The sequence below is a fragment of the Macrotis lagotis genome, chromosome 1 (assembly GCF_037893015.1).
Source record: "Macrotis lagotis isolate mMagLag1 chromosome 1, bilby.v1.9.chrom.fasta, whole genome shotgun sequence".
Lineage (NCBI taxonomy): Eukaryota > Metazoa > Chordata > Mammalia > Peramelemorphia > Peramelidae > Macrotis > Macrotis lagotis.
In genome coordinates this window covers 794,997,638-795,017,805 of record NC_133658.1, presented here as the reverse complement: position 1 = coordinate 795,017,805, position 20,168 = coordinate 794,997,638, and the positions used below count along the sequence as shown (strand labels likewise).

The window sequence follows — 20,168 nt, the reverse complement described above, 5'->3', positions numbered from 1 at the left end:
TGTCTTTTATGTCTAAATCCTGTATCTATTTTGATCTTATCTTGATACAGGGTATGAGGTGATGGTCTAATCCAAGTTTCTGCCATACTAACTTCCAATTTTCCCCAATAGTTTTTATTGAAGAGAGAGTTTTTATCCCAATAGCCAGACTCTTTGGGTTTATCAAACAGCAGATTACTGTAATCATTTCTTGCTTTTGCATCTAGTCTATTCTACTAATCCACCACTGTATTTCTTAGCCAATACCAGACAGTTTTGATGACTGATGCTTTTTTATAATATAATTTTAAATCTGGTAGGGCTAAGCCACCTTTTTTTGCACTTTTTCTCCATTAAATCCCTGGAAATTCTCGACTTTTTATTTCTCCATATAAATTTACTTACAGTTTTTTCTAATTCATTACAGTAATTTTTTGGAATTTTGATTTGTAGGGCACTAAATAAGTAGTTTAATTTAAGTAGATTTGTCATTTTTATTATATTAGTTTGGGCTGTCTATGAGCAGTTCATATTTGCCCAGTTATTTAAATCTGATTTAATTTGTGTGAGAAGTGTTTTATAATTGTTTTCAAAAAGTTTCTGAGTCTGCCTTGGCAGGTAGATTCCCAAGTATTTTATATTGTCTGAAGTTACTTTGAATGGGATTTCTCTTTCTAGCTCTTTCTGCTGCATCTTGCTAGTCATATATAGAAATGTTGAAGATTTATGAGGGTTTATTTTATATCATGCAACTTTGCTAAAGTTGCTAATTATTTCTAGTAGTTTTTTTTTTTTTTAGGTTTTTTGCAAGGCAAATGGGGTTAAGTGGCTTGCCCCAAGGCCACACAACTAGGTAATTTTTAAGTGTCTGAGACCAGATTTGAACCCAGGTACTTCTTACTCCAGGGCCAGTGCTTTATCCACTGCGCCACCTAGCTGCCCCTAATTTTTATTAGTCTTTTAGATGATTTTTTGGGATTTTCTAGGTATACCATCATGTCATCTGTAAAGAGTGAGAGTTTTGCCTCTTCCTTCCCAATTCTAATTTCTTCAATTTCTTATTCTTCTCTTATTGCTGAAGCTAATATTTCTAATATGATATCGAATAGTAGTGGTGATAATAGGCATCCTTGTTTCACCCCTGATATTATTGGGAATGCCTCTAGCCTCTCCCCATTGAATATAATGCTTATTGATGGCTTCAGATAGATACTGCTTATTATTCTAAGGAACAATATTTTGACCATTCTTAAATGTCAAATTGTTATATTTGTCTATCACTCCAGCTCTTTTTGGATCCTGATTCTATCAATCTTGCCTTAGTTTTTCTCTCCCAGTTTTATATCATATGTAAATTTGATAGGTACAACATCAGTGTCTTCATCTAAATAATTGAATAAAATGATACATAAGTCAATAGTACACAAGTTCAGTACCCTGAAATAGAATTTGGCTCAATTGCTTTATTTAAACTCATTTAGAGGCAGGCGTGGTGGCATTGTCATCCTTGCTGCTGAGGAGATCGAGGCCACTGGATCTCTTGAGTTCAGAATTCAGAACTGCAAAATGACTAAGGTCTATCAGGTGTCTGCATTAAGTTCAATATCAAAATAGTGAGCCCCCTGGGAGCAGATGGTCACCAACTAGCTCCCAAAGGGGCCACGTGACCCAGACTGGAAAACAGATTTTGTTAACACTTTGGTACCAGTTGTTATGGATTTGGACCATGAGTGACCATTGTCCTTCCACCCCAGGCAAGTTAGTGAGACTGAGATTCAAAAAACAAACAAGAAGTAGCAAGGTAGCTAGCTGCCTTTCTGTATTTTCTTTCTGCATTTCTCTCTTTTTTGTCTGTCTGCCTGCCTTTCTATCTGTCCTAAATCTCTTTTAACCTAGTTTTCCCTCTTTCTTTTCTGCACATTTTTCTTCTTAATAGAGAATACCATTCTCCTGATATATCCACAGCCACCTTTTAAGGTGTGTGCAGAATCTGGGTCAAACTGTCTCAGCTTATCTGTATAGTTTGTGTATTGTCAAAAAGAACACGCTTCACTCAGGGCTTTGCTTTATACAAGGTCGAAGGAAGAATCTTACTTATTCTGTTATATGTAGTCTGTTTAAGACTTAACACTTTTGTGCCTATAGTGTCTTTTTTTGAGAAAGTTTGAAAGACTTTGATTCTATATGGTATGCAAATGGCACACATAAGTTTTATAGTATACCTATTTATATTAGCAACATGTGCCCTTCCGTTGTTCTTTTATCTTAAGTTCTGAAATTCAGAACCACAATTTCATCTTTGCTTACTTCACACATATTTGCTTTGGTTAATTACAGAAGATCAGGTGCTGTTAGGAATGATTAGGTTCCATACTGCTAAAGTCCTTTACTTAATGTTTTTATACATACATACATACATATATACATACATACATACATGTGTGTATGCATGTGTGTGTATAATTTTGAAGAAAAATTATCTTGAATTAGGTGATTAAGATTTTTATAAGTCGAAGAATTTAAATATACTGTTTTAGGATTTTAAAAAATTATCTTGCATTTCAGTTTTTCTTATAATCTATTATAAATACGATAGTCAAGTTACTTTAAAATATTATTTTGTTGTTTAAATAGTTGAAGTGAGATGGGTGCCTTAATTTGAATACTTGTCAAAAAATTTTTGAGTTAAGGAATAAAGGAATCATTAATGGAAAGAAATTACCCATTATAAGTAAGGCATTTTTAATTTACTTTCCATTTTCCCTGAGTATAATACTTAGAATACTCATATGATTTGTTATAGTTAAGGAGAAGCCATCAAGTTTGTGGCTTCTAGGGAGGACTCATTTATGGCAGCTTAATAAAAAAATCCATGTCCTTTACATTTTCTACTTATCTTCTTCTTCTTCAAAAAAACATATATTCTTTTCCCTTCCATCTTTTTTTTTTTTAGGTTTTTTTGCAAGGCAAACGGGGTTAAGTAGCTTGCCCAAGGCCACACAGCTAAGTAATTATTAAGTGTCTGAGACCGGATTTGAACCCAGGTACTCCTGACTCCATGGCTGGTGCTTTATCCACTACGCCACCTAGCTGCCCCTGTTCTTTTAATCTCTTAGGTGTCATCATTTTCCACTGTCATTCTTGATCTTATCAGCTCCCATGGTTTCAAATCATTTCTAAGCTAATGATTATCAAATCTACTTGTACAGACCTAGCCTTTCTCCCTACCATCAATCTCACCTCTGTAATTGTCTATTACACTTCCCATACTGGTTATCTTGGATATCAGCATATCCAAAATTGAACTCATTATCTTTCCTCCAAAACTTTTCTTCTTAACTTCCCTATTATTGTTTGAATACTACCATTCTCATTACTCTATGCTGGGAATCTAGGTGTCATCTTCAGCTCACCCTTTGCCAGATCCATTCTTTTCTCAATTCCTCTTGATTCTACCTTCACATCATCTTTTGCATATGTTCTCTTCTTTACTCTAACAATGCCACTACCCTGGTGTAAACTTTGGACATGTGAATTATAGCACTAGCCTGTTGATTGGTCTTCCTGCCTCAGATCTCTCACCTCTTTGGTCCATCCTCCACTCATTTGTCTTCCTAATGACACCCTCTATCTCCAACACTGTTCCCACCTACCCCCCCCCCCCCCCTTAATAAATTCCAATGACTTCCTCCAAGATCAAACATAAAATCCCCTTTCACTTTTAGAGCCCTTCACAACGTGACTTCTTTTCCTACCTTTTCGGTCTTCTTATACTTTAGTCCCTTCTATTAATTTTGTGATCCAGTGTTACTGACTTCTTTGCTGTTTCATGAACAAGGCCATCCATCTCCCTAGAATTAGTTCTTCATCTCTTCCTTCTGACTTCCTTGGCTTCCTTCAAACCTTAACTCAAGTTACACCTTCTACAAGAAGTCTTTCCCAGTTTTTCTTAATCTTAGTATCTTCTCCTTGAGACTGCCCTCAATATAGTTAACTCTTAATTAAAGTTAATTCAGAAGTTGAAAAGTTAATTTCCAAGATCAGTTCTTTAAAGGAAAAAAAAAAACACCCAACACCTTCCTTCCACCATACCACTACAGGAAACTTAGAGTGTAATTAAAATTTGAAAAAGGCTTTAATTTAATGTATCTTAAGCATAAAATCAGTACTAAATCTTACTAATCATGTTCATTTTAATGATCCTCTTTTAATAGCCTTAATGCCAGGTTTTATCTTTGATTCTGAGTCACTTTCTGTCAAAGATTCCTGATAAGTAGATGAAAAAAAATATTTGGAACACATGCTTCTAGTTTTTGCTTTTCAAAACTTTAGAGCAAATTTTTTTTAAAAGTTTAGTATTTCTGATCTTTGTCTTTATCAGTTCAAATTTAGATACCATTTTACAGTTTAGAAAATATTCCTCAAATCCTAAGATAGGTAGGACAAAGATCATCCCTAAATTACAGATAAGGAAGAATTGGATTTAGCTGAAGATGAAACAAAATTCACATAAATTTTTATTCATTTGGTGTAAATTCTTTTTTTTTCACTTTTGACACTAGTTAGATATCTGCTTCATTAAAATCAAGTTGGCTAATGTATTTTATCCATTTTTTTGATGTTTCTGCTCCCCAAAAAGTCAGTTATTAATTGTAACTTCTACTTTAGTAGTTTTTCTTTTCTATTCCCCCCCCAATTGTTAATCTCTTCTTTGATTTTCAGAATTTATATTTTAGTGTTTTGATGTTGATTTTTAGATTTTTGACTTGGTATTTTGTTTTAGTTGCATGCCTAATTCGTCTTTCTATTGTTGATGAAAGTCTTTAAGAAAGATAAATTTTCTCCTAGTAAAATCCCGAATTTTTTTATGTTGTTTCATTGCTATCATTTTCTTTGGTGAAATTATCTATTGTTTTAATTATTCATTATTTGATCCACAAATTTCATTTATTAAGTTATTTACTCTCAATTATCTTATCTCTCCAAAGGGGTTATTTTTTATGTTAAATTATTTATTCATTATGATTTTTAAATTGAACAAAATGCACATTGGATTAAGCTGTCTTCCTCCAAACAGTCATGTTTAGCAATAAGGTAAGTCTAGAAGTGGTTCTTTGTAATGCTATTTGATAAAAAATATTTTGTCCAAACTACACAGGATCTTTTTGAAGTATAGCAGAGATATTTAAATAGCTCAACTTGTCATTCAACCACACTCTTTTTAAGTTATTAAAATATGTACATATATTCACATGCATCATATTACACATTTATTACATATATACACATTTACATTCTTCTAAAAGAACAGAAATAATTTTTGTGTTCATAACAGATTTCTATTGTGTACAAGTTCCAACTTAGTTTCTGCTTCCTCTGTGAAACGGGTCTCAGTTATGAGCAATGGGGGGGCAGTGAAGGCTACAAAGAGAAAAAATTTGGAATAGTTATCAAATGTGTGAATCTCACAAAAGCAAAACAATTGGATTTATGGAATCCATTAATTCAAGGATGTAAGAAAGAGAGAAGGAATAGCACAGGAAGATAAGCAAAGAATTCATGTTAGTAAAGACACTGACCAGCAAATACTATAAAAACAATTGTAGTAAAATCTGTGGTCATTTTAGATATGCATTGTTGTTAAGACACATTGATGTTAAAAAATAAACACATTGGTGTCAAAAAGATTCTGGTCTACATATTCATAAAATAATAAAATTTCATATCCTCCCAAAGAAAGATGGGTCCTTTGGTAGATTAGGTCCTTCTTCTGGGTGAGAGGAAATAGCTACCGGTACCTCTTCTTCAAACCAGTTCCCTTTGGAGAAAGCTCATGGGGCTCTAGCAGCCTTCAGAATGACAGGAGATCTAACAAGTAGGGAGTTTCTCCTCAGTGATTGAGCTGTTCAGGACAGATTACATGTAGCCCATCTTGTGAAGGAGTTTGTTGCTCAGGTAGACTACCAAGAAGAGGAGGAAGATGAGGAATCTTCATGTTATTTACACTGATGATGAACAGTGATAATGTTCAGTAGTTCTGTCATGTTTGACTCTTTGTGATCCCATGGAACATACTGTCCATGGGGTTTTCTTAGCAAAGATATTGAACTGGTTTGCCATGTCTTTTTTTCAGTGAAATAAGGTAAACAGAAGTTAAATTACTTACCCAGAGTCCTACATCTCTTAGGTGGCTGAGGCTGAATTTGAACTCAGTTCTTCAGGACTCTAGGCCAGTACTCTATTCACTGAGCCACCTACTTGCTGATGTTAAAAAGACTTCATTGCTGTGAGGAAGGACAAAAGCAGACCAATTAGAAAGTAGTGAGGTCATATGTTTTCAATATTGCATAATTTCCGATACCTTTAAATTTCTTTGTTCACCCAATGATTAAGACATTAGAGCAAGTATGGAAAAGGATATGTGTTGGAGAATGAGTAAATGACTGATGCAATGGGTTGAGAATAGGCTTATAAATATTCCCTATATCTTCAAAAGTGCCTGTAGTATGGGGGGTTGAATTGTATTTCAGTGATGATATTGAAGATATTTGGGAATAGTTGGTACTTCCAGACTTCTCAAATGTCAGATTGGTAATATCCTGGAAACATATGGCAGTAATAATTTTACTGAACAGAAACAGGAGATGCACTCAAAGAGTATTAAAAGTAGAAGTGAGGATAAACTTTATCTAGGAACAGACATCTTCATACATAAAAAATTCTCCAATAACTTAAGCTATTGCTTTGTATTTTTTTTTAACACATTCATACACATATATTACCTTCTTTAGACCAGTTCAGTTTGTTTTTGGATTGATTTCGGTTTTCCCTCTCATTTGACGAGTTCAGTGAGTTCAGGGTTTTTATTTTATTTTTACTTTTTGTTTCTTTTTAAATTTTTACTTTATTTCATCTTTACCACTTCCCCTCTTCCCTCTATTGAAGAAAACCCCCCAACAAATATGTATCTTCAAGCAAAACAAATTCTTGTATTGGAAATATCCAAAAATATAAGGCTTGTTTTACATCTTGATTCTATCTCCTTTCTATTAGGATGCATGGTAGCATGCATCATCTTCTTTTGGAGTCTTGGAATCATACATCTGTGTTCTTCAGGGACCTCAGAGGATTCCTGACCCGGGTGGGGGGGGGCATATACTCTTAGTATACTTTAATCAGTTTAATCACTCTAAGTGACAGTCTTTATTCTTGCTCTCTTGATCTGAGCTCTTGTAGGTTCCCTTCCATATTTTGCTCTGGGACCATAGCAGTATGGATTTGCCCTATTTGGAATTCCAATAATAGCTGCTGACTCTAGGTCCTAGAAGCTAACTTGAAGATTCTACAGCAGATTCAGTGACAGAATTGTATGCTTACTCCTAGCCTCAGCTCACTGCCCTAATGATTCAGCTGTTTCTTAACCCTTAGCTGTGGGCTGAATCCAAGATCCTTCTCAGGGGCCAGAGGGACTGAACTTTAGCTTGCCATTGGTCTGCACTCTCTTCCCTATTACATAGCATCACCTCCCAACTTTATTTGGAGCTGAAGCTGTGGCTCTATTTTTGGGACAGAGCAACATAGCCATAGCCTTATTCCTCTCACTGCTCCCTGCCTTGTATATAGCCACAGGATCTAGCTCAGCCTGGTGTTTGGAGGCTCTATATAGGCCTTCTTGGCTTAGTCCTCTAACCAGTGCCTCCAAGTCTCTGCCTGTCTTCTTGTGCTGACCTGTGCCAGAGTGAGATAGCACTGTTGTTTCTCCTTACATTTCCCAATTGCCACTTGGTCTTGTGATCTTTTGCTTACTTGACCATCTTTTCCAGAACCATTATATTTGTATGTAGTCTTTTTTTTTTAGGTGTTTTTTTTTTTTTTTTTTTTTTTTTGCAAGGCAAATGGGGTTAAGTGGCTTGCCCAAGGCCACACAGCTAGGTAATTATTAAATAGTGTCTGGGACCAGATTTGAACCCAGGTACTCCTGACTCCAGGACCAGTGCTTTATCCACTGTGCCACCTAGCCGCCCCAGAACCATTATATTTGAGTCTGATTAGGATTGTTCCCTGATGAGCCCAGAATGGAATCAGTGAATCAGAAGGAAATCTTCTGAAGTGGTGGACCAGATAATAAAATTTCCTACTGGAAATCTCCTGTTTTCCATACCACTGCCTCCCCTACCAGGACTATCCTTCTCTTCTTCTCCCTCATCCCCACCACACGCCCTCAATTTTTATATTTTTACAATTTGCTTTAGATTGCGTAGCACCAAACTCTTGAATTTAACTAAGAAATCTTAATTCCTGAAATTGATGACAATTCTTCAATATTTAAATCATCCCTAGCTGGTGATTCAAATTAGAGTTGATTTCTCTGAATTAAGAGCAAAGAACACAAGCTTCTATTTCAGCTTATAATATAAATCCTAACCAACCAAATGTTGTCAGTTAGAAAAGAGATTTAATATGTTTAAGAGCTACTTGTAAGGAAAAAAAATAAATAAACTTAGGCTCCATGAAGAAAATATACGCTACTCTCATGGCTTCTGCTGTCTGAAGAAGAGTATATATTTTAATGAATTCCTCATCTCTTTTTTCTTTTTTTTAGATGGATTAGCCCTTGTGTTTAGATTAGAGGAATTATTTTTAATAAAAAACCAAATACGATTTTAAGTAGGAAATGCTGGTATTCTATACATCCAAATATAGTGGTGCAGTAGAAAGAGAATCAGCCTTGAAGTCAGAAGTACCTGAGTTTAAATCCGGCCTCAGACACTTAATAATTACCTAGCTGTGTGGCCTTGGGCAAGCCGCTTAACCCCATTGCCTTGCAAAAAAAATAATAATAAAAAAAATAAATATAGATTCTTGCATGTGAGAAATTTTTTGACTTTTGTCTTTATTTCCCTCATGCCTGCCATATCATCTAATAAATGCTTATTGATTAATTGATAAGTGGATATTTGGGTTCCTGAGAGCTCTCTGAAACCACATTATTGTTCATTTTTTATTACTCATGACTTCTGAGTTCTGTAGATTGGGGATGCACAGTTGCTAATATAAAGTCTTTGTTGATTACCTTTTTTTTAATTGATGCTTACAGCTTTATTTTGAAACTATGTGGTATAGTGGATAGAGTGGTAGGTTGGGAGTCAGGAAGACCTGATTTCAAATGCATCACCAGACACATCCTACTGGTATGACACTTATCCTTTGGTTTTTATGTTTTTGAGAGGTTTTCTTATTTTTTTGTGACACATCCTTTGTTTACCTCAGTTTCCCCATCTGTAAAATGGAAATAATTGCAGTACCTAAGTCCCAGATTTCTTTCGAGTATCAAATGAGATAAAAGTTATAAAATACTTACTAGTGCCTGGCCCATAGCATGGGCTGTATAAATGTTGGCTATTATTATCATTATTAAATTACAAGTGAATTCACTTAAAATTAATTCCTTAGGTAATGATTAAGATGATCATTTCTTACCTAGGTTGGAATTGTTTATTCCTAATTCATGTTTGTCTTATGTTGAAAATATTATAGGTATTATGTGTATGAATGCATCTTTGTGATTGTTGCGTGTATCTTTGGGATTATTATATTTGTGCTTTGACAGAACTATCTCAGGATTGTGCATATATTTTAGGGAAATCAATTACAAAACTAAAGACAGTAATACTCTTTGTGATTGTAAAAAAACTAAAAGTAAATTAGGTGTCCATCTAACAGGGAAGGATGAAAACATTATGGTATATAAAGATACACCATAAGAAATACTAAATTGAAGAATTCAGAGAAACGGGAACATTTATGTAAAAGAGAAAATTAGTAAAATGAGTAAAGAGTAGAATCAAGAGAACATTACATAAAATAATTATAATACTATAAACAGAAACAGCACTGAAATACTGTCAGACTTGATGATGATGATGTTTGTCTTTCATTCTTGAAGAAAATCATGCCTTCAGGGAGGTGATGCCATGACAAGCACATAAATTAGATTTGAGTGAGAGGGGCTATGCTAAATCACCAGTCTCACTTTCTCCTTCAGAACCATCTGGGTCCAGTGACCAGATGAGGCATAATTGAAAGTTATTGGGAAATTTTTGAAGGCAACCGAAACAAACCTAATAAATGCATTATTCCAAAAGAGGCTTTTCAAGGAGTTGATTGTAGGAAAAATTATGTTATGTGGCAGATTGGAGGAAGAATGCTTGGGCAAAATATTAGAAATGTATTAAGATTGGAGATGGCCACAAGAAAAACCAATTTGACTTACATAAATGCCTGTTGATATAAAATATAGGAGAAAAAGAGTAGAGAGAGAAAGGAAAGTTCAAAATGATAGAATTTTGAAGGATCTTTTTAACACCTAGTTGTTCAGTATTAACCGAGGATACCATAAATTCAGAAAAAATATAGCTTTTGTTGGTTTTCAGTTTTCCTGTTTTGGGTAGCCAGCTGCTAAGCTGGAAAGTACTATGGAAACCATGTGGTCTTCCAGCTGTGCCCCACCTCTTCCAGCCCTCTTTCCATAATTATGCCATTCTTTGATAGCTTAGATTTTTTTGTATAAATACTAACGTTAATCAAAACTCAGAGTCATCTCTGAAGCTTCTTCACTTAGTTGACTGTTTCATTTATCAAAATCTTCTATTTGGAAGACAGGAAAACCTTATGTAATTGGATTTCTTCCTTGATTAAAGAAAAACAAATAATATGTAGTAAAGAAAGACAACTTTCAATAAATGGATATTTGGATTCTTTTAGTTAAAAAAAAAAGTCCTGTATATTTTTCACCTGTTTATTAGGAAAATCTATTATATTTATTTTAAATTCTTAGTGGGTCTTCCAGAAAACAAACAAACAAAAATCTAAATTTCAGGTACCACTGTGTGGACTTTAAAAACAGTGTGTGTGCGTGTCGGGGGGGCAGCTTGGTGGCTCAGTGGATAAAGCACTGGCCCTGGAGTCAGGAGAACCTGAGTTCAAATCCTGTCTCAGACACTTAAAAATTGCCTAGCTATGTGACCTTGGGCAAGTAACTTAACCCCACTACCTTTTAAAAACTAAAAAAACAAAAACCAATGTGTGCTATATGGATTAAAAAGAACCTGACTGCCAGGTGTGGTGACAATCCACCTTGATGTTTGGGAAGACGGAGCCTGATGGGCTGCCAACAATACACAGGGTTAAACTCAGATCACAGAAGTATTTCATAGGAGTCTTCTTTTCCAATTGGCATTGAACCATTAACAACTACTTTTTGGATTCAGCCTTTTAGTCAACTGATTATGTTGTCATCTAGCTCAAACTCTCCAATTTTTTCCCAAAAAAATGGTATGAGAAACTGCTTTCAACTGCTTAACTTCAATCCAGGCTAACAGCATCTACAAGATTTCATTGACTTACAAGTTTAATAACTCCCAGAAAAGAAACTGGAAATAATCTGATGTGACTTTTTTTTTTCAAAAATATTTTATTGAAGTTTTCTTTTGTGTATCATTGTTGTTTCCTGAAGATTTTCCTCCTTCCCCTTGTCCAACTCTGTAGAACCCTTCCTTATGACTAATTAATCACTTTGGGCAACATGTGCTTCATTCCACATTTGTAGTCTACCATCTTTTTCCAAAAAGGAAGTTAGGCATGCTTCCATAGCATGACCTCTGGAGTCATTCTTGGCCACTAAATGTTCTTATATAGTTCAAAGTTGATTTTCTTTTTAGGTGTTATTACAATAACATATGATTAACATCATATACTGTAATGCCTTATTCCTGTATCACTTCAGAACAAGATTCCAGGTTTCTTATAGAGCAGTAAAAGTGTCCCAGAAGTCTTACAGCAGTTTTATGTTATTTTAAGTTTAAATTATTTTATAGCATAATTAAATTCAGCTATTCTCCAATTAATGATTAACTCATTTGTTTCTGCTTTTTTCCTATAACAAAAAGAACTGTTTATAAAGATAGTTTTTCATATTGGTCTTTTTTTCCCCTTATAAAAAACTTCTTTGGGGTATAGGCTTAGTAGTGATAACACTGAACCATAGAGTATGTAGAGACTTTTTATACTTCAAATTTTTTTTTTCTACATTAACTCACCCAGTTCACAGCTCCAGGAATATTGTCCTAATAGGCCTGTCTTCCCATGACTCCTCCACCACTGTCATTTCCCTTTGGGAATGAAGTGGAACTTCCCTCATCATCATCATCTTCTCTCCAACCCTGTTGCCCATTGCCTACTGGGAAGCAACCCATTTGGAGCGGCATGGCAAGTCTCCTAAAGCTTGTACAACCCTAGCTATTAAAGAACCAGAGAAGGAAATCCTTAGTACTGTTAAATGGTTCAGCTTCAGAATTGATAAGATTTTATCATTGGAAATTATATGAAAAAAGAATCGTTGCCATCTACTTTGTGTATCCTAGGGACCATGAGAGCTTTCCATCTGACTTGCAGCTGGACCTTTACCTATCGGTGTCTTCACATTAAAATGTGAACTCCTGGGGAGCAGGCTCCCCATTGTATCCACAGTAATTTACATATAGTTATAAATATCTTATTCATTCATTGAAAAAATTTTAATATGTTGTAACCTACTTGTTAATCTTTATTTAAATATTTGCATCATTGTTTATTAGGGATATTGGTTTGTAATTTTCTTTCCTTTATGTCTCCCTGGTTTAGTTATCAAGATCATATTTGTATTGTAGAAATAGTTTGGAATACCTCCTTTTGTCAGTATTACAAATAGTTTATATAAATTGAAATTAATTATTCTTTGCTTGGTAGAAGTCATTGGTACCAGATGTAGATGCCAGGCATCCATTTCACACAATCCTAGGGGTCATACCAGAGTGAAATGATTTCTGGATTTGGAATCAGGATCCAGGTCCAAATTCTGTCTGCTCTTCCACTCTGTCATGCTGTTCCCAACACAGCATTCCTTTTCCTGTAAGTGTGCTGTTACATATTGTGTCTCTCCCATGCCTTGAACATCCTCCCTCTTTTTATCCTCATAAATCCCCCAGTTTCCTACTAATATGAACTCAAAGGCTACTTTCTAATAGAGATCTTCCTTCATTCCCCAAACCCCATCAATTACTGATTCCCCTCCTAAAATTACTCTATGACTTGGGTATTTCATGTGTTCTTTCCTTTCGCTGAAGGCAAGCTCCTTAATGGCAGGAGCTTATCATTGTTGGCTCCAGTTCCTTCACCCAATAAAGTACTTGGTGCACATAGTAGGCACTTAATAAATGCTTATTTCCACTGATCAGTTAATGAATCATTGATGCCTGTATGATCTTGGACAAGTCAGAATCTTTCTGGGCCTCAGTTTCCTTCACTATTAAATAAGGGAATTAGACCAAATGTCTTCTATGTTCTTCATTTCTCTATTTATCTTTTAACTTTAGTTTTATGTGCTTGACTATTATAATGGGATTGCTTTGGCTTTTTAAAACTTGACTTTCAAATTTACTGAGATAAAATCTTCTCTTATAGAAAATGGAATTTGTTTCTAGGAAAAAAGTAACAGTAGCTGCCCCTCTCAATTACTTTCCAGATTTTGGATTCAGTAACATCTTTACCCCAGGGCAGTTATTGAAGACCTGGTGTGGGAGTCCCCCCTATGCTGCCCCTGAGCTCTTTGAAGGAAAGGAGTATGATGGGCCCAAAGTGGATATTTGGGTAAGTTTTCATTTTACATAATTAGCATGACACACTTGTCTTTAATGATATTAGCCTCACCTGAGAGGACCTAAGAATTCTGGGCTGAGAGAAACAGTGGAATCTTGATCAAATCTTCACCCCTGAGGCTTGCCTCTTCATAGAAAAATAAATTTGTTCCATTGTCATGTACCTGACTGACTCTCATCTTCATGCTCATATTTTATTGGTCTATTTTGTTTCTTTCTATATCTTCTCTGGGATGCAGAGCCTTGGTGTAGTCCTCTATGTGCTTGTTTGTGGGGCCCTGCCATTTGATGGGAGCACTCTACAGAATCTCCGGGCCCGGGTGCTGAGTGGGAAGTTCCGAATTCCATTTTTCATGTCCACAGGTAAGGGAGTTGGCAGCTTAATAACCACAGATGCCTCTTAATAGCATCAAGAACCTAACAGTGGGGCATAGTTGATAGGAAACATTCTGCTGACCTATTTGTTACCAGCAATGTGATTTCTTTTCATAATCATAGTGACTTAGGTCAGCAACTGTTAATCATTGAGACCTGACTTGAAGCTGAGGATGACAGCTAATTTTATATCTTAGTTTTCTACTTAAAACCCCTGTGAAAATCTGAGATTTCTCATCTTCCCACTTTCTACTCAAGTGATGAAATAAATAAATTGAATAAATGTTTTAAATGAGTGAGCATTAAAGTTGAAGAGTTTTTAGATTTAGAAGGTTTTAAAACTGAAGACATAGCCTAGAATCTAAAGCACTTTAGCATTTATCTTTGTGTTAAAATAGAGTTTCAGAGGAGTTGTAGTGAGGGATTGTTTTTAGTTCTGCTGAATAATCTATGTTCATTTTTAGGGAGAACACAAAGTACAGGTCTGTACATTTTGACTCAGATCCAGACAGGTAGGTAGCCCTTAGGGGAATGAGAAGAAGAATATTAGCTATGGTTCGCTTTTTAAAAAAAAAATTTTAAATATTTTACACTACATGTAATGGTAGATTTTACTAATCATTTTTTTGGTAAGGTTTTGGGTTTTACAATTTTTTCTCCCTCCTTCCCCTCCCTCCCCCTCTTCCTGACATAAAACAATATGATATAAGCTCATAATATAGACCATGCTAAACATGGAGTATTATTGAACATGTTGTGGGAGAAGAATCAGATCCAAATGGAAAAAAGAAAACAATAGAGAGAAAAAAATGACAATATATAAGGTAACGTTTAAAAATTGAAGATGGGGGTGGCTAGGTGGCGCAGTGGATAAAGCACCGGCCCTGGAGTCAGGAGTACCTGGGTTCAAATCCGACCTCAGACACTTAATAATTACCTATCTGTGTGGTCTTGGGCAAGCCACTTAACCCCATTTGCTTTGCAAAATCCTAAAAAAAAAAAAATTGAAGATAATAAGCTTTGGTCTTCATTCAAACTTCACAATTCCTTCTCTGAATATGAATGGTATTTTTCCAACACAAGTCTTTTAAAATTGTCTTTGATCATTGTACTGCTGAAATGAACAAGTCCCATCATGGTTGATCATCAAGCAATGTTGTTGTTAGTGTATATAGTGTTCTTCTGATTCTGCTCATCTCACTCATCATCAATACATGAAAGTCATTGCAGGCTTTTCTGAAATCCATCCCTCATGATTTCTTATAGGATAATAGTGTTCCCTCACTATGTATACACCACTATTTATTCATCCATTCCCTAGTTGATGGGTATCCCCTCAATTTCTAGTTCTTTGCCACCACAAAAGGAGCTGCTATGAATATTTTTGTACATGTGGGATTTTTACCCTTTTATAATGTTCTTTATTTCTTCTTTGGTCATAAGCTACTTCCCTTTCTATAGATCTGACTGGTAAATTATTCCTTGTTCTCCTTTTTTTTTTTTAAAGGTTTTTTTGCAAGGCAGTGGGGTTACGTGGCTTGCCCAAGGCCACAGAGCTAGGTAATTAGAAAGTATCTGAGGCTGGATTTGAACTCAGGTACTCCTGACTCCAGGGCCAGTGCTCTATCCACTGAGCCACCTAGCCACCCCTATTCTTTGTTCTCCTAATTGACTTGTAATACTTTTTTGTGTAAATTTTATGTCTAAACCCTGAAATCATTTCAACTTTATCTTGGTATAGGATGTGAGATGTTGTTCTATGAATAGTTTCTGTCATTGCTATCTTTCTGGTCCACTTTTAATGAAAACCATTTCTCTGGAGTTAATGACTGAAAAATGTGGATCTTTTCTGAGCAAGCACAAAGAGTTTCTCTATTTTGATTCTTTTGTGTGAAAGGTGAGACAAGTCTGACAGCTTTTGTCCCTTCCAATCATTAGGGGTCAGAATCTTTCAAGGATATTTATAGAAACAGAGCATAAAAGAACAACTTTTTCTCTGTTCTCTATAATAATTATGGTATTATCTCTTTCTTGAGCTACTTTATACCTGAAAAAAAGGATATAATAGTTGTCAAAGTGGTGAATTGCTTTGCTTGGGGTTATTCCCTCTAAAGGATTCTAGAATTTTTCTTTTTTTTTTTTCTTGGCTTATTTTCAACATTTAGTTGGGATTTTCTGTTCTCCATTTGTCTCTCATTCAATAAATATTTACCAAGCATCTGTTTTATGTACAGTGAAAGATAAGAGAATTATAGCATAGTTAGCATTTACTGTATATGGTATTTGAAACTTTGCAAAGCTGTTTAAATATGTTAATTCATTTGATCCTCTCAGTGAGCTGTGAGACAGGTGCTATTATTATCCCCAAATTACAGATGAGGAAACTGAAACTGAGACAGATTAGGTGACTTGTCCGGGTCGTGCAAGGCTGGATTCCTTCAGGTCTTCCTTCCTCTCTCCACTGTGTCCCTGATCATTGTCACAAGATAGTGTGTGATAAATATTTATTTTATATGACTATAAACTTGCACCTTTTATAAAATGCACCTTTTATATGTAAGAGATTGGCAGTACTAAGGAAAAAGTGTCACCAGTTTTGCTTTGTTCAAAGCTTGTTGTGGTCCATTGTGGCTGGAGCTTGTATGTTTTGCTACATTTTAGATAGCTGAGGCAAGAGAAGCAGGATGGTGGGAGAATGCCTTCAGGCCTGATGCTTCATTGGCCTTCTGGACCAGGGCTCCTTGATCATTTCTGGGTCATAGACTCTGCTGCCTTTTGAGTGAAGACTGTGGACCTTTCTCAGAAGAATCTTTTTTTTAAATGCTCAAGATATGTAGAATTACAAAGATAGCAATTTTGCTAAAATAAAGATGTAATTGTGTTCCCATCCCTGTTCATGGATCTCCTAAAATTTATGGATAGACCCCAAGTTAAGAATCCTTGAGGGAGATCTTCACTCATAATAAGTCAAAGGGGCTTTCAGTTCCTTATCCCCAAAACATGCTTATCCAGTACAGTATTCTAATTTGAGCAATTGCTAGAACTCACTCATAATGGTTATCTTGGGAAAATGACTGAGTATTGCACAATTGACTTCCCTACATATGAATCAAAATTAACATTGCATTCCTTTCACTTAGAGGGAACTGAATGTTTGCATTCTTCATAAGCACTGATTTTGTCGAAAAACAGGTCTTGTTCAGGTAAAAGATTTGACAAGCTAAAGCCTTCTAGGACATATTGTAAAAGAGGCTATCTCATCTCATTCTTCTAACTTTCAACTCTTCATTTATCTGACTAGAGTCCAAATATTTGGTATTGGATTTTTGAAAGCTCTTAACCATGATCTTCATAATAAATTTTTTTACATGTAAAATATGGATTGATAATTATGGGTCCTTTCTTCAGATTTCTGAATGCTTTCTACATGATTATTTTGTTTTAAGTTGGAAGTGGTAATTGATAGAGTTGCTCTTTTATGATAGAGGAGTTGTTATATAGTTAAATAGTAGGAACAAAAGCTTCATTATGTACATTGTGAATTTAGAAAGGGATGCAAGCTTGAAACACAAACTTGTGAAAGCTTGAAGAGTGATTTTACCTGCTGTCACCGATAGATGAATTCAATGATGCCTGAAGCATTAATTGAATTCTCCAAGCCCTGTATGGGAAAGACATCCAAAGGAAAGTTTAATGAAAGATGAAGAGGTTAGATTATCCATTCTTTCCCATCCTTAGCACTATACTATAGTGCTATCGATACTCCTTGTGTGTATGGATGAGTCCTAAAGGCCCAGATGCCATCTACTATATTCTCCTGTTTTGAGCAAGATTGTACTTAGTATAATAGTAACCAACATGTAGCTAGTACTTTAAAATTTGAAAAATATTTTATTTCATCTGAGTCTCACAACAACCTAATGAGTTAGATATTAATGTATTATTATTTCCATTTTACAAATGAGAGAACTGAGGTTATTAGAGGTTAAAGGACTTGTCTGTGGTCACAGATCAGAAGTGGGATTTGAAGCTGGGTCTTATTTATTTAGGTTTTTGCAAGGCAAATGGGGTTAAGTGGCTTGCCCAAGGCCACACAGCTAGGTAATTATTAAGTGTTTGAAACTGGATTTGAACCCAGGTACTCCTGACTCCAGGGCTGGTGGTTTATTCACTGTGCCCCCTAGCTGATTTTAAGTCCAGAACTTTTCCACTTTGTTACACTATTTGAATTCCTTTTATAGGATTAGTGTCACTAATCTGAATTAGGTTTTTCTTTTTTCCTCTGCCACTGCAATCTTCTTGTCAGTACACCTGGTTTTTATATTTATTAGTTTTTGAGTACTTGACTAAGCTTCAATTTCCTTATTTGTAAAATGCAAGTTAATAATAATTATATTACTTTCTTCATGGGCTTACTGTGAGGTAAGAATATATGTGTATATGTATAGGGATAGGGAGGCAGCTAGGGGGCACAGTGGATAGAGCACCAACCCTGGAGTCAGGAGGACCTGAGGTCAAATCTGGTCTCAGACCCTTAATTACCTAGTAGTGTGACCTTGGGTAAGTTCCCTGACCCCACTGCCATGCCCTGCCCTCCAAAAAAAAGCAATAGTTGTGAGGGAATTGTTTTATTTTAGGAAGAGGACAATTATTTTTCTAAAATCCATAACTTAACATTGTTGAATCAAGTTAATAAATTTTGTGGTGTTGTGGAAAGAATGCAGAATTTGAAGTCATAGGACCTGGGTTCAGATTCTGCACCCAACCATTTTCTGCCTATATGTTCTTTGACAAGTTTCTTAATCTCTAAAATGAGCAAATTGGACTAGAGCTCCCCAAGGTTCATTCTGCCCTCTGATCCTGTGATCTGATAAATGGGGCCTTAGTGTATTCACTGCAACAGAATGGGGTGGTGGAGGGGAGAAGACCTTGGAGCCTACACCATGATCAAAGGAAGAAATTCCATGTACAAAAATGAATGGACCAGAAAATATGATAGAATAGTAAACTCTTAGAGTCAGAGTGAATATTGTGGAGTAGTAGATATATACACACATATAATGTCTTTATGTGGTGTAAGTACTAATGGGAATTCAGAAAAGGAAACAAACTGGTTTAAGTTAGGCAAAAACAGGCATCGTGATGGAGGGTAGGCCCTTATTAGCTATGCGATTCTTAGTAAGTCATTTATTCTCTCTGAACTTCAGTTTCCTCATCTCTAAAATGAGGAGGTTGAATTTAATAATTGCTCAGATTGTGAAATTAAGAATATGAGGGTTTCCTAATGAGTTGGTACAGTTTTCTACTTTTGTGGCTAAGGGGGAAAATAATTATGTGAGCAGTCATTATCATTGATTCCTATTAAAACAAAATCAACTTTGAAAGGATGGGTGAAAATCTGCAATCAGAAAACAGATAATTAAAGAATCTTTGAATTAACAGAAAACCATTTTAAAAATTGGACATTATATTTTAGGAATCGTAAGTATAAACTGTCTATTAAAACCTATTAAAATCTATTAAAACCACAGGATGAAGTAAAATCCAAGAAAAATTCAAGAATATGTTCCAAAAATGTCAGAGCCATACTCTGGAGTTGCTTTGTTACAGAAAAAATATTTGGAATATCCAGAAAAAAAAGCATTGGAGTATCAGGGAGCCACAAACAGGATCACCCCAGACTTGGTAGTTTCTCTTATAAATAAGAAGAGATTTTAAAATGCAATTTAATCAACCACTCTTTGGATTGGGGGGGGGGGGCGTGGAGAGGGTATGATCTCAAGATCCTCCATTCAAGGTGGAGCTCAACCCAGATGCCTCAGTTCTCTTCTGACTCGCTACGTTGGTACTGAGATTGTAAGCTCTTTTTTTATATTTGTATCCCTAGTGCTTAGCATGGGCCTAGCACATAATAGAGATTGATAAATGTTAAATGCCTGTTAGAAAGACTGGCAAATTGCATACAAATATATTGCTTATAATCAAGTATATCTTTCCCTGCAAATCTCAGAAAAATTCTATAGAGAAAAAAATGGAACTTTTATGGAATATAAGATTTTTCACCATACTTGATGAAAAGAACATAGCTGATTAGGAACTTCAGAATACAAACATGAATCA

General features: G+C 35.3%; 1 protein-coding gene across 6 annotated transcripts in view; it reads left to right on the top strand.

The window, feature by feature from the left end:
• Positions 1-20,168, top strand: part of SIK3 (SIK family kinase 3) — a 284,203-nt gene that overhangs the window by 213,034 nt on the left and 51,001 nt on the right. For all 6 annotated transcript variants that reach the window (XM_074216743.1, XM_074216746.1, XM_074216742.1 and 3 more), the window contains 2 exons: positions 13,541-13,665; positions 13,913-14,036. In XM_074216743.1, the coding sequence (XP_074072844.1) occupies positions 13,541-13,665; positions 13,913-14,036 (249 nt within the window). The remainder of the gene's footprint in view (positions 1-13,540; positions 13,666-13,912; positions 14,037-20,168) is intronic.